Here is a 13,336-nt window from a genome sequence, read left to right on the forward strand (position 1 = left end):
GAAATCACAGTGGTAAGGGCTGAGAAGAGAGGAGTGTTTGGCTGTCGGGGACACCTCTGGAATCTAACATTGACCCCTGTGTCCCATGTGCTTTGGACCAAAAAGGGTCCAGGAAATATATTTAAAATTCCTGTCTACGCAGAATAGAAATGTTTTCAGGCAAAAAGGAAGGTTGTGCAGTAAAGGGAACAGGTACTCCATAAAGCTGAAATATTGGACTTGACACTTAGCCATCACCTTCAGACTGTAGAACAACTGCTCTCCACTGTATATGGGGGTTGTGTCAATTGTACACATAGTGGTTTAAAATGCTCATATTATCCTTTTTGGCTTTTTCCCTATCCTTTACTGTGTTATATATCTTTTTGTGCACGTTATAGGTTTACAAAGTGAAAAAGGCCAAAGTCCACCCCAAAGGAGCTTACCATCTCCAACAGAAAACAACAAACTGCTCCAAACAGCTCTATTGTAGTCCAGCCTTTACTTCAGAGACAAACGTGCATCACTCTGTAACACGCGTTATAATGCTCGGCTAGCTGCTAGCGTGGCACACCCTCATACTCAGCTTCTGACTGGCTAGTAGTCCTTACCTAGGTACTGTCAGGACACGCCCTCATACTCTGCTTCTGACTGGCTAGTAGTCCTTACCTAGGTACTGTCAGGACACGCCCTCATACTCTGCTTCTGACTGGCTAGTAGTCCTTACCTAGGTACTGTCAGGGCACGCCCTCATACTCTGCTTCTGACTGGCTAGTAGTCCTTACCTAGGTACTGCGCATGTGCGACTCCCAACAAAGATGGAATAGAAGTGAGATGCCTCACTCGGTAGCTAAAACAGAGAGCTCAACACACAGGGTGAAAAGAGGAGCTGCAGCAATGTGCAGTACAACAAAAATATGGTGCTTTATGGTGCTTTTAAAATGAAACCATGTAAACCTATTCTGGTACAACCTCTAAATACAATTATGAACCTGAAAATGAGCAAATATGAGCACTTTAAGGAATAGTTCAACATTATGTAAAATATGCTTACTCTCTTTCTTTCAGAGAGTGAGATGAAATGATGGATATCAATCTATCAAAGAAATGAATTTATCAACACCCAATCCAAACGACCCCTTTAACATGTTGTATCTCGTTCAGGGACGTAGCACAAACTTCTGGACCCTGTAGAAAGGCATTCTCTATGGGCCCCTCCCTACATCCCCACCTATTAATTCTAGCATATTTTTGGGCCCTCCTCATATGAGGGCCCTGGGTACTCAGTCCCCTTTCCGGCCCCAGTTCGATCCCGTTTGTTAAATCTGTGCACAGACAGAAATGTGAAAGCGTCAATTTCAGGAGGCTGGGACTATTTCTTGATGAACAACAGTGGGACCAGTTTACAGCAGTGGTATTGTCACATTGGGGTTGCCAGGTTCTGAGTTTTGGGGGCCATTACCAGTTTAAAATAAGTTTAAAAAAATCTGATAATGCTATGCTATCTATATTACATATCAGCTGACATACGTTGCAACACTGATATATATCTGTGGAACACCATGTGCTAATTGACCATATCTGGAAACCTGCACTCTAACCGGACAGATGTTTTTAATCGATATGACATTTTAATTAGCAAGCTGTCCCTCTGCCTCCAGTCTATATGCTAAGATAGGCTAAGAATGTTCTGACTTCAGCTCTGTACACACAGACATGAGGTTTGTATCCATCTGAACACCTCACTCCCACGGAGAAAGCAAACAAGCACATTTCCCATCATGTTCCTTCAGAATCTAAATGTGAACGGTTTCAATTTGTACAGGAAAATACTGAAAGAAACAGGCCCATTTCAGCTCTATGTGAGTACTGAGAAGCTGCCACAGTGCAGCTCAAACATGGGCCAGCATATGGACGGAGCACAGCACACACACACACACACACACTGATACACTTACAAAAAGAAAACTGTACATAGAGAGGTCATATTCAAGTGAGGTCATTTCTGTTCTCTCCGTTTGTGAATGAGCGCACATACCGAGATGAGACAGCCCGTGCTTATAGCAGTGCATCTGTGGTAGGCTCTAAACTCGCATGGTCATTTAATAATAATAAAAAAAAAATAGAAATGATATCAAGTAGAAGGAATACAACTCCATTAAAAGTGAATGTGTTTTGCAGTATCGTCTCTCACTGCTACATAATTAGCAGATTCAGTAGGTAGCTTTTCACACCACATCCACATGCTTTTTGTGAAAAATTAACACTTGAAATATATTCCACATAAAACAGTTTAAAACATATTTACTTAGCTTTCTTGATTGTTGCAAAATGAATATATCATTTTGAAAAAAGAAATCTTACATTTTTGTGAAGTAAGTGCAACACAATTTAGCCCATGTTGGTGGTAGACATTCATCCAGGCTGAAATCAGGATCACATGCACTGTCACTGAGGGCCACATTAAGGATTTGATTGATTCTATTTCTTCCCCATGAGACCTTATTGTTTGGCTATTCTTGCACAATAAAAGATAGTTTAGGATAAAAGGTGCTTATATATTATTTTCTGTCTAATGTTTTTAGATGGAAGAGCACAACGTTTACAATCCTGGCCACTAAGCCATCCTGATTATTTGCTCAGATTTGTAAAATAGACAGGAAGTACAGGAACTGAAACCAAACTTTGTTTTTCCTAATAACTGGATTTCTCTAAAACACATCAAACAGGGCCAGTTGGAATAGGATCAGCTGAAAACACTGAAATGTGCATACCGTGCATATATACAGTGTAGTACAGTGTCTTTGTGCATCTGCTACACACCATTCAAAAACGGCCACAGAGAAGATTTGCTACCCGCGTTGGAGAAGAGCGACCATGCGGCCATCTTGTTGAGGTCAAAGTAAGTAAACAAACTATGGCGCATGCCCCCCAGTGACACGTGAGGTCAGGAAATGGTCAAGCCAATCAGAGGCCGCCCTATAGTCTAAACTACACGACGCAGTCTGGAGCACGTTCCAGGACACCACCGTCAACATCACCGATGACATCAATAAATTCACTTAGTCTGTTGTAGATTACATTTGTGAAACAACAGAAACAACTGTCCCCAAAACTACGTTTTCATTCCCCAACAAGAAACCATGGGTTACCAGAACCATCCGGGATGCTTTCCCGCCCTGCAAATTTCCTTGGATTATGGTGGCACCTAAATCGTAGTTGCAACTTCTTCCATGGTCCTGCTCAACGCCCTGCTACGCCCTGCACTGCTACTCCTATTCATGCCTTCATTACATCCAGGTTGGACTATTGCAATTCCCTTTATTTAGGCCTTCCCCAGTCTTGATTAAGTCGCCTACAGATGGTGCAAAATGCAGCTGCAAGGATGTTGACTGGTATTAAAAAATGTGAGCACATCACCCCGGTGCTAGCCTCTCTTCACTACCCGTCGACTTTAGAATCCAGTTTAAGACCACTGATTGCCTTCAAGGCTCTTAATGATCAGGCCCCATCTTATATCACAGATCTTATTCAAACATCTCTTAGATCTGAGGACAAATCTTTCCTCTATGTCCCCCGATCTCGACTCAAACTAAAAGCTGACAGAGCCTTTGCAGCTGCTGCTCCACAACTGTGGAACCAGCTGCCCTTAGATATCAGATGTGCTCCCTCCATTTCTGTACTTAAATCTAGGCTAAAGACACATTTTTACTCACATTTTTGGCCTCTTTAACACACTAATCACTCATTCTGTTATGTCTATAATTCAGTATTTCTAAATTGCTGCTTGTTGTTGTTTGGATGCTTTTTTGTATGTATGTTACATTTTATACAGCACCTTGGTGCTTCTTTGTACAGCACTTTGGTCAGCTTAAGCTGTGTTTAAATGTGCTTTTAAAGAAATAAACTTTACTTACTTACTTACTACTAATATTACTAATTATAGTTTTTTATCTTTACTGTTATTATAATTGCCACTGTGCATCATGTTATTCCATTATACCCACTGCTATAATTATGAAGTGTCATATTTCTGTCTCTCTCTCTCTCTCTCTCTCTCTCTCTCCCAACCGGCAGCGGCAGATGACCGCCCACCAAGAGTCAGGTTCTGTCTGAGGTTTTTCGGGGGGAATTGTTGGGTCTTTGTAAATGTGTGTGTGGTCTAGAGCTACTCTATCTGTAAAGTGTCCTGAGATAACTTCTGTTTTTTATTGATGACTTTAATTTCATATTACGCTATTCAGTTTTTCAATGCAATTATTCAAGTTCAACAATATAAATTCAAATTATGTGATTCAGATTCAGTTTCTAGTGACACGTGTGCAAATAAATGCAACACATAGTATGAGAAAAACAGTGCAGACTTGACAGTATTGAAAAACCTGACAATCATTTCTCTAAAGAGCTTTAAAATAGATGTGGAAGCACCTTTTTTTTTAGACTGCAGTGATTAGAAATTGCCAAACAAGTTGTGTGACTCCAGAAAGTTTGACACAGAGCACACCAACAGTGTGCAGAGAGTGTCCAGTCCACTCAACATAGAGAATATGTTTTAGCATAAACATGTACCACTAAATATTGTAAGTCAAGCAGTTCAATGCATTTCTTCAAAATCCAGCGCCTCATTGTGCAACAGTATGTAACAATCAGAAGAGGGATTAACCCGCTACACTCGTTTTGTCTGCGGTTTCCTGCTTTGCCCAGTTGGTAATCCAGCCTTGTGACAGTGTAAGAAACACATGGAATGAACAATAAATCATATTCTAACCTGGGCTGCGTGGTTTTTATTGTGATTTAGCGAGCAGATCATAAGGAAGACCCACGGAGAATGGAAGGAACTCAACTGTCCGCTGGAAGGTAATGTGATGGATTTGGGGTTCTATTGGACGCTATCATTTAAACCAGGAGTGTTGTACCTCATGTGAATTGAGGACATTCTGACCATTTACAAACGAGAGCAGGTTCTACGGGTTTTGACTTGTGTACAGTAGGCCTACATCAGAGTGAGTGGGTTAACCTGTGCTTTGTGCTAGTACAGTAGAAGGAAGAGGTGTAACATGCCCAATGTCTCGATACCAAAAAAGAATCACTTAGACATGGACATGACCCAAGGTGAGCACTGATTGCTGTGTCCTGTGAAGTATAAATTAATGTCATACCATTTATAAAAAGTAGTTTTATCAAAATTCACCTTTTTAAAAACAACAAAATAGAGTTCTCAAAGTGTACCTTCAGAATCCCCACCCAGAGTAGTACGGCACTCAGCCTCTCACCTCAGCTGACTATGCACATGGACAAAATAATCCGAACAGAGTCAGAGGACCGTTGTGTCCTACAGAAAACCTGAGAGGATAAACACTCATTTTGTAGGAGGTCATAATGCCTTCTTTCTTGTAAAGACTGTCTCCGTTTACAGCTCTAATGGCCCTGTCAGTTATGACGTCTGTCACAAGCAGAGGTGTTAGTACCGTAACACTGTTATGGAGCCACAGACCCTAAACAAAATCCGAACCCAAGCACCTTTAGCTGCTTAAACCTGATCAAACCGTAACCACAGCAGCCAACAGCCACATGGGTTGTAACAGTGATGTTGATGTTTAATGGGGTTTGGAAGCTACTGACAAACAATGTCGCCCTTCCCATTGAGGTATTAGTGATTTTTACAAAAAAAAGATTGTTCTCTCGTAATTACGAGATGCAAATCTTGTAATTATTATGAAATCAGTAGTCTATTTAATCAATGCAGCAAGAGGAAGAGATGCTGTAGGTTGTTGTGATAGAAGTCCAGTTAAGAAGGGGCACACAGAGGTTTGGCTAAATGCTAAAGGCTATGCTCTGTTGTTAAGTGCAATGAATGTGCAGTGGGTGATTTGAAAGGGATAAGCTGACACACACACAGGATCAGACAAATGAGCATCAGGTGAGATACAAATCTTGTAAATATGAGATTTTATCTACAGTGAGTGCAGTGCATTTCTGTACAACCTGTGTTAAGTTTTTTTCTTTTTAAAAACACACAATTGATCTGGGAAATAATTTTAGAATTGGAAATATTTTTGAAACACTCAAAGATTGCACATTAATGGTGGAGTGGTGAAAGTTGATGACTGAACGACAACGAATCGTTCCTTTACCTCACACACACACACACACACACACACACACACACACACACACACACACACACACACACACACACACACACACACACACACACACACACGCAGGACTAAGGGACTTTGATCGTTTCCTGACCCAGACTATAGCAACTCCACACAGCCTCAGTGAAGTCACAGTAAACGACCGACAGCGTGGGCCAGTCAACATTTGCATATGGTCCTTTTCAGGTGGCTGAAGTGTATTTCCGTGCCAACTGGCTTTTAAAAATGTCAGTAGTCATGCCATTGCAGCTACCACAGGATTTATGTTTAAAGTCTCTGGTTTAAGAGATTGGTGGTTCTGTGATTCAGATGTCTGCAGCTTGTAACTGACGCTGACATTGCTATATGTGGTAACCTTTTGAAAATCTCTTCACTTCAGTTCAGTCTGAGAGCCAATAAACGAGAATGAGCAAAACGAAACAGAAAGTGGGCACTGTGCTACAATGTTCCCAGTGCACACATCTTCAGTTTTATTTTTCTTAGCGGGGTGCAGAGATTGTTAGCTTCTATTGACCACACAAAACAACCAAATCAGGTGCTTTCAAAAAGCAAGCTCTTACCGCTGCTGCGTCCAACAACAGCAGCACTGCCATCAGCAACACAGGTAGCAACCACTAGGAAACAGCCCACTGCTGGAACAGGGGGTTGGAGGGGGGTTGGGGGGTGAAGTCTCAGTCTGTGTCCTGACAGGGTTCCTACTGTAAACAGAGCATGTGGGCTCCTGGGCTACCAGATCACACCTCCACTGAAGTGATCTGGTTCATCTGGGCCCTCATGGACTGGATGCTGTTGAGGATCTTCTTCTGGTGGCCGGCTAATGTCACTCCGACTCTGACGATGTCCCTGAGGAGAAATTGTTGATCAGTTCCACCTCAGTATTTCGCAAGACATTTGAAATCATTCAAGACTAACTGTTCTCTGGATGCCGACACTTTTTAAATATGATGTTAGAGTAGCTAGAAAGCAGAGACTGTCCTCCCCCCGTAAAAAACAACCCCGTAAGTCGTTTGTTCCAGGTGATGAAGTATACGAGCGTCAAACAAACACAGGACTTTCACCCGGGAGACTGGTGTTCATGTCCACAGTGAGATTTTTTAACTTTATGGAAAAAAACTGCGTCATATTCCGCGTCACGTTCTGCGTCAGGATTTTAACCCAAACCACTAACTAAGTAGTTTTTGTGACTAAACCTAATCAATCTGCGAACGATTCACAACGCTAACGACGTGTTTAAAACCACGGCCCTTACCTTCTCTGGTTTAGAAATGGGGACCCTGTGGGTCGTATTAGAGGGCAGGACTGCTTGACAGCAGCAGCGAGTGGATGTAGAGCTTTTTGCCCTTCGTTTTGCTACTTACCCATGACTGGTAAATATTCAGACAGTACTCAGGGCACACAAAATTTTTAAAAGTCACCTGCATGTAAATAATCCCCCCTCAAGCTATGTTTTGACGTGAAGTCACTGTGGAATTATAATGCTCAGTATTGACTCTCAATCACAGCAGTCCAGAGGCCTGTACTACGAAGCAAGATTTGGCGTTAACGAGGTAACTTCAGGTTCAACCCAGGATTTAGTATCACGATGGTGGATCATTTGTTACCGGGTTAAATCGCCATGGTAACTTATGCTGAACACCTAACCTGGTCGGGAGCAGGTTATGTTGGAGATTAGAGATCAACCGTTGTCAAAGCACCGCCTACTGACCAATCAATGTTCGATTGATAACGGCGTCACCGTTCTTAGAAGAGCCGGTGGAGCTCTGTGCGCGGAGACATTGGCAACCAATGCCACACATCGATTTGAATTACGTTTTTATATTTTTTATTTTCTCTCACGATCGCTTAACGCTGCCAGGGTTGCAACTGATAATATAACAGGCTAAAGCAACGACATTTTATGGAAAGCAACCACTAAATGCTTGCTCTTGGGGGAATTACTAGAATTGTTGGGGCTTTGTAAACTATAGAGTGTGGTCTAGACCTACTCTATCTTTAAAGTGTCTTGAGATAACTCTTGTTATGATTTGACACTATAAATACATTTTAATTGAACTGAATTGAAAGCAAAAGTGTAATTATGGTCAGATCTTGTGCCTGACTGATGGGGAAGTGATATTGATAAGCGTTGTGATTTAGGCCTACGCAGAACAGCGTCAGCTTTTTTTGCCAGCTTTCCTTCCTGCGTTTTTTTCCTGTAAAACCGTGTCTGTGTTCTTCATATTTATGTAGAATTATACTTTGCTCTTCTTATGTAAGTTATGGTTATGCGGGACCGCGGTTGTTAGGTTAGGTGAAGCCGGGTAACTGAAATAAGTCCAGGGCATGTTGATCTTTATTTGTAGTACAGGCCTCAGGTCAGTCCGTACCACAGCCCTGCCTTTCCTGTCTGTCTCACTAACAAAATAAAGCAGAAATGCCAAAAGAATAAAAGATAAGGCCACTATTTGTAGTAAAGATGTAAAAACATAATCTTTTTAATGATCTATCTCTATCATTTCATTCAAACATGATTTGAAGTAGGTTTAGCCTAGTTATTTTTGAAAGTATCTGCTGACATTTACATTAAGGATCCATTTCCCTCGATATATGACAACATCTATTAATTAGGTAATTACACATTAAGATCAGCTCTCTTATCTGGTTTAACTATATTAAATTACTGTGCAGAGGTTTGGAGGCAATATTTACAAAAGTAAATTACATTTGCTTTTTATTCTACAGAAAAGAGCAATGTGAATAATTTCTAATGCTGGGTGTAGGGGTCATACCAGTTCATTATTCATACATTTATAAGTAATAAAGATGGCAGACCTGGTTAAAATTTAGCACAATTAATGTTTAAAGCAAATATGATACACTACCGATAAATGTTAATTTCAAATCTGTAAAGGTGTATTTTTGTGTTTCTGTCTGTGGTGTAAAATTATGGAAGAGCTGGAATGAGGAACTCAGCGATGGCCTTTGATTATCATTTATTTATTTAGATTGATATTCATTCTTTCTTAGTTTCCCTTTTTCATTTTATTTAATTTACTTGTTTTTATAAATTCTGAATGGATTCATATTTTTGATACTAAAATATATCAATAATGAGTATATCATTTTGGAGTAAATTAAATAAATATGCATGAAATTATATATATATATATATATATATATATATATATATATATATATATATATATATATATATATATATGTATTTTATATAAATATATGAGAAAGAAATTGTATTTTGCAAGATACTTGGTAAGTTAAGTTCAATATTTGGCTGAGTTAAAAAAACAAAAAACAAAAAAACTATTATGACAGAGGAAGCATGTTAACTAGGCTGGGATCAAAGAAGTGTAAACTTTTTCCCAAACCCTTTTGGACATGTCAAAAAATAAAATGTTATTCATGTATCTTTATGCTTTCTATGTTGTGTAATATTATTATTTTCTGAATGACCTTTTTCTGTTTTATTTTACATGTTTGAAATACATTTCATCAATCTATTAATTCACACTGAAATAGGGGGACGCAATCAGGAGGAAATTAGGGGTTCCAATGTCATTTTATAATTTGAAGATATGGATATGAGATATTTGCTTTCTACTACAAACTAGGAGCCCTTGCGTCTGCATTAGGTTTAAAATCACATATAACTATCTACCAATGACCACGATGATCAGTATCATCAACAAATCTCTCTCTGTGTCATCTGTCTGGTCTACAGGGTCAGAATATTGGAAGTAAGCAACATACTCCATGGTCATTTTAGACACAACATCAAAGCTGCTGAAGTCTTCGTTGGCAAAGTTCTCCTTGTACTGGCCCATCTTAATGGCGTCCAGCCACTCCTCCACGGTGCTGAAAGAGGAGAAGTCTGGAGTGGTGCGATCCAGTAGAGGTAGGTGAACACTGGTGGACACAACGAAGACAAAACAAGAACACAGAGTTGGTCAGTGAGGTGGTAGGTCAGGCCCAGTGGTAGTGAGGGAGGTCCTTTCCTCTCCATACCTTGATGACAGCGGTGTCATGGCCTTGAGGCTGCTGGGGTTGCGGATCATCTTGTCCAGGGTGCTGACTATCTGGCTGAATTTGGGCCGGTTGCTGCGGTCCTTCTGCCAGCAGTCCAGCATCAGCTGATGCAGTGCAGTGGGACAATCCATAGGGGGCGGCAACCTGTAGTCCTGCTCTATGGCATTGATAACCTACAAGAATGTACAACGTGGAGTCTCAGAACATGATTCATTCCAGAACCACACACACACACAGACACAGACACACAGACACACACACACACACAGACGCACACACACACACACACACACACACTCACTTATACTTATTTCTTAAGTATCAGTTCAGGCCGTTGTTTTAGAACCAGAAAGACCGAAACGATATCCAAAAGTTGTAGAAATATTTCACTCTCAGTCAGGACAGGGTATCTTAAAAACTACATTTTTCTTGGGTGCATTTCTATAAATTTGCTGTAAAACCAAAATATCTCAAGTTTACATCTATACTTGTACACCTGATTATCTACTAGATGACTTTTGTAAAAAGACAGCGTGCTTTTTGAGTTTTGTCAGAGCTTGGTCAGCAGTTTACCTGTGGACATCACCTGGACATACTGAATGCCTCACTGATAAATTAGGCAGTAGCTCAGTCCGTAGGGTGTTGGGTTGGGACCCGGAGGGTCCGCTGGTTCAAGTCCCCATACGGACCGAAGTACTGAGTGTGGACTGGTAGCTGGAAAGGAGCCAGTTCACCTCCTGGGCACTGCCAAGGTGCTCTTGAGCAAGGCACCGAACCCCACTAATCGCTCTGACATCTCTCCATTAGTGCATGTAAAGGACCTGAGCATGTGTGTGTGTGTATTTCAGGCTTGTGTGTAGTGTGTAAATTGTAATTTCTCCATTTGGGATCAATAAGGAGCTCTTCCTTTTCCTTGTGGTGATAATGTAAAAATGCTATGTTAGCACACAGCAGCTTTTCAAACTAGATGAGGCTCCATCACCTTCCTACGCTTTACTCACATCTTGATTGCTCATGTCCCAGTAGGGCCTCTCTCCGTACGACATCACCTCCCACATGACGATACCATAGCTCCAGCAATCACTGGACCAGGTGAACTTCCTGTACTGGATGGCCTCTGGAGCTGTCCAGCGGATGGGAATCTTCCCTCCCTGGAAAACCAAGTGGGAGGTCAGCAGTGGCACAGTGCACACCAAGACAGATCCAGTTATCACTGATGCTTTTAACAAACCTATTATCATTACTTTTATGCTGATTTTCTTCATTTCTTCTGGCTATTATCATCATCATTTTTTATGGTTAGGGTTATACCCCATAACATCAGAGCAGTTGCACTCACCCCATTACTCCATTTCCCAGATCAGGGTCAGGGTTAGGGTTAGGGTTTCTCAGAAGGCAAAGCACTGCTACTTCTGCTGCTTTGGCGGAGTAATTTGCACCTGAAAAGCAAACGGTGCTTTTCATGTGGTGCGAGCAAATCACTCCGCCCAAGTAGCAGTGCTTCGCCTTCTGAGAATATAGTTCCCAGTATGTATATGGTTAGAAGATGGCTGTGTCTCATGTGACCGTATTATTTGTACACGCTGTGACTATACAAATCACAACATGTAAATAGGAAAATGTTGTGTCGTTATTTTGTCACTTATTGGGAACAGTAGGCTAGATGGAGCCGGTTACCTCCAGGATCTGTGCTAAGCTAGGTTAGCGGTGATCTAACTCTGGGGCATACGGTGAATAAGCGAAAGTCCCAGTAAGTCGGCGTTTTCCTTTAACACTTTGACTAACATAGTTGGTATATCTGGCGTGTGGTTTCCAACATAATGGTGCCTCTCCGTGAGATTCCAACATAGTCCTGATGCAGACTCACCAGAGCGCTGGTGTACGTGGGGTCTGAAGTATCGTCCTCCAGGAAGCGGGACAAGCCGAAGTCAGACACTTTGCACACCAGGTTGCTGTTGACCAGGATGTTCCTAGCTGCCAGGTCTCGATGGACGTAGTTCATGTCACACAGGTACTTCATGCCTGCTGCTATGCCCCGCAGCATTCCCACCAGCTGGATCACTGTGAACTGCCCATCATTTTGCTGGAAGAAAAAACAAACATCAAATTACTTAACACTACATGTGCTGACCAATAGGATTGTAAACTTGAAATAGGATCAGAGCCAAAAGATTTCTCTCCCGTTTAATCAGTAGTCATGGCCGGATAATTCCAGTGAAAGTCACCTTTAAATTTCACATCTCCAGGAACTCTTTTTCCTCAAACCATAAAACATTTGGTTACACTTTACTTGAAGGTATCTACATAAGAGTGACATGACACTGTCACGAACGTGTCATAAACATTATAAACAAGTCAGAAACATTCACGACAAAACGCTTCTTTTAGTAAGTCTCATTCGGTTTCTGTCATGCCAAGTAATGGTTAGGGTTAGGGTTACAGTTAGGGTTAGGGTTCATGTGTCATGAGTGTGTCATGACAGGGTCATGTTTTCATGACAGGGTCATGTCACTCTTATGTAGATACCTTCAAGTAAAGTGTTACTAAACATTTGAAATAGCCATGAAATTTGCCGTGATTATTTATGAAAGATGACCTTTCCTTGAGCACCAGAATTCAGTTCACTTAAATGTTTGTTGAATATGAAATGTATGATTAGTGACTGCAGATGGGAATGGTGTAGCAGGATGGATACAGGAAGGATGGGCCAGTGCCGCCTGGGCTCAGCTGACCCCCAAAGCCTTCCTGAGGATACAGAGACCACTGAGCATTGTTGGTTTTGAGATGACAGACAGAAAACGGTGCCTTGTCCTTGGTATTGATGAAAATGATGATCCGCAGCCGGATGACAGAGCCCAGCAGGTGTGCCTTAACATTACCCAGTGGTTAATACCATTCATTTAACAGCTCCTGTTCCAAATACAGCGGCTGGAATATGTTTAAAACTGCAAAATAATGTTATATAACAGTAATAATAATAGTAATTGTTTATTTATATATCACTTATTGATATTGCAATATGTAGCCACTTAGGGCCATTAGCAGAACTTCAAACATATTCAAAACTCACTTTCTAGTCTGTGCTTTGAAATTTTTTTTTTTATTGCATCAGGTGCAGTGAAATGCACGAGATGCTCATGACCAGTGGCTGGGAGGCAACTTTGTCATTCTTC

At 41.2% G+C, this 13,336-nt stretch overlaps 1 protein-coding gene across 4 annotated transcripts in view; it reads right to left on the reverse strand.

The window, feature by feature from the left end:
• Positions 1-935: 935 nt before the first annotated feature.
• The window catches only part of LOC120559443 (ephrin type-B receptor 2-like), a 64,265-nt gene continuing 51,864 nt past the window's right edge, over positions 936-13,336 (reverse strand). For all 4 annotated transcript variants that reach the window (XM_039801123.1, XM_039801124.1, XM_039801122.1 and 1 more), the window contains exons 12-16: positions 12,031-12,246; positions 11,165-11,314; positions 10,143-10,336; positions 9,888-10,043; positions 936-6,983 (exon numbers count right to left, since the gene is read on the reverse strand). In XM_039801123.1, coding sequence (XP_039657057.1) covers positions 6,875-6,983; positions 9,888-10,043; positions 10,143-10,336; positions 11,165-11,314; positions 12,031-12,246 — 825 coding nt within the window. In that variant the 3' untranslated portion in view covers positions 936-6,874. The remainder of the gene's footprint in view (positions 6,984-9,887; positions 10,044-10,142; positions 10,337-11,164; positions 11,315-12,030; positions 12,247-13,336) is intronic.

Source organism: Perca fluviatilis, chromosome 5, assembly GCF_010015445.1.
Source record: "Perca fluviatilis chromosome 5, GENO_Pfluv_1.0, whole genome shotgun sequence".
NCBI classification, from domain to species: Eukaryota; Metazoa; Chordata; class Actinopteri; order Perciformes; family Percidae; genus Perca; species Perca fluviatilis.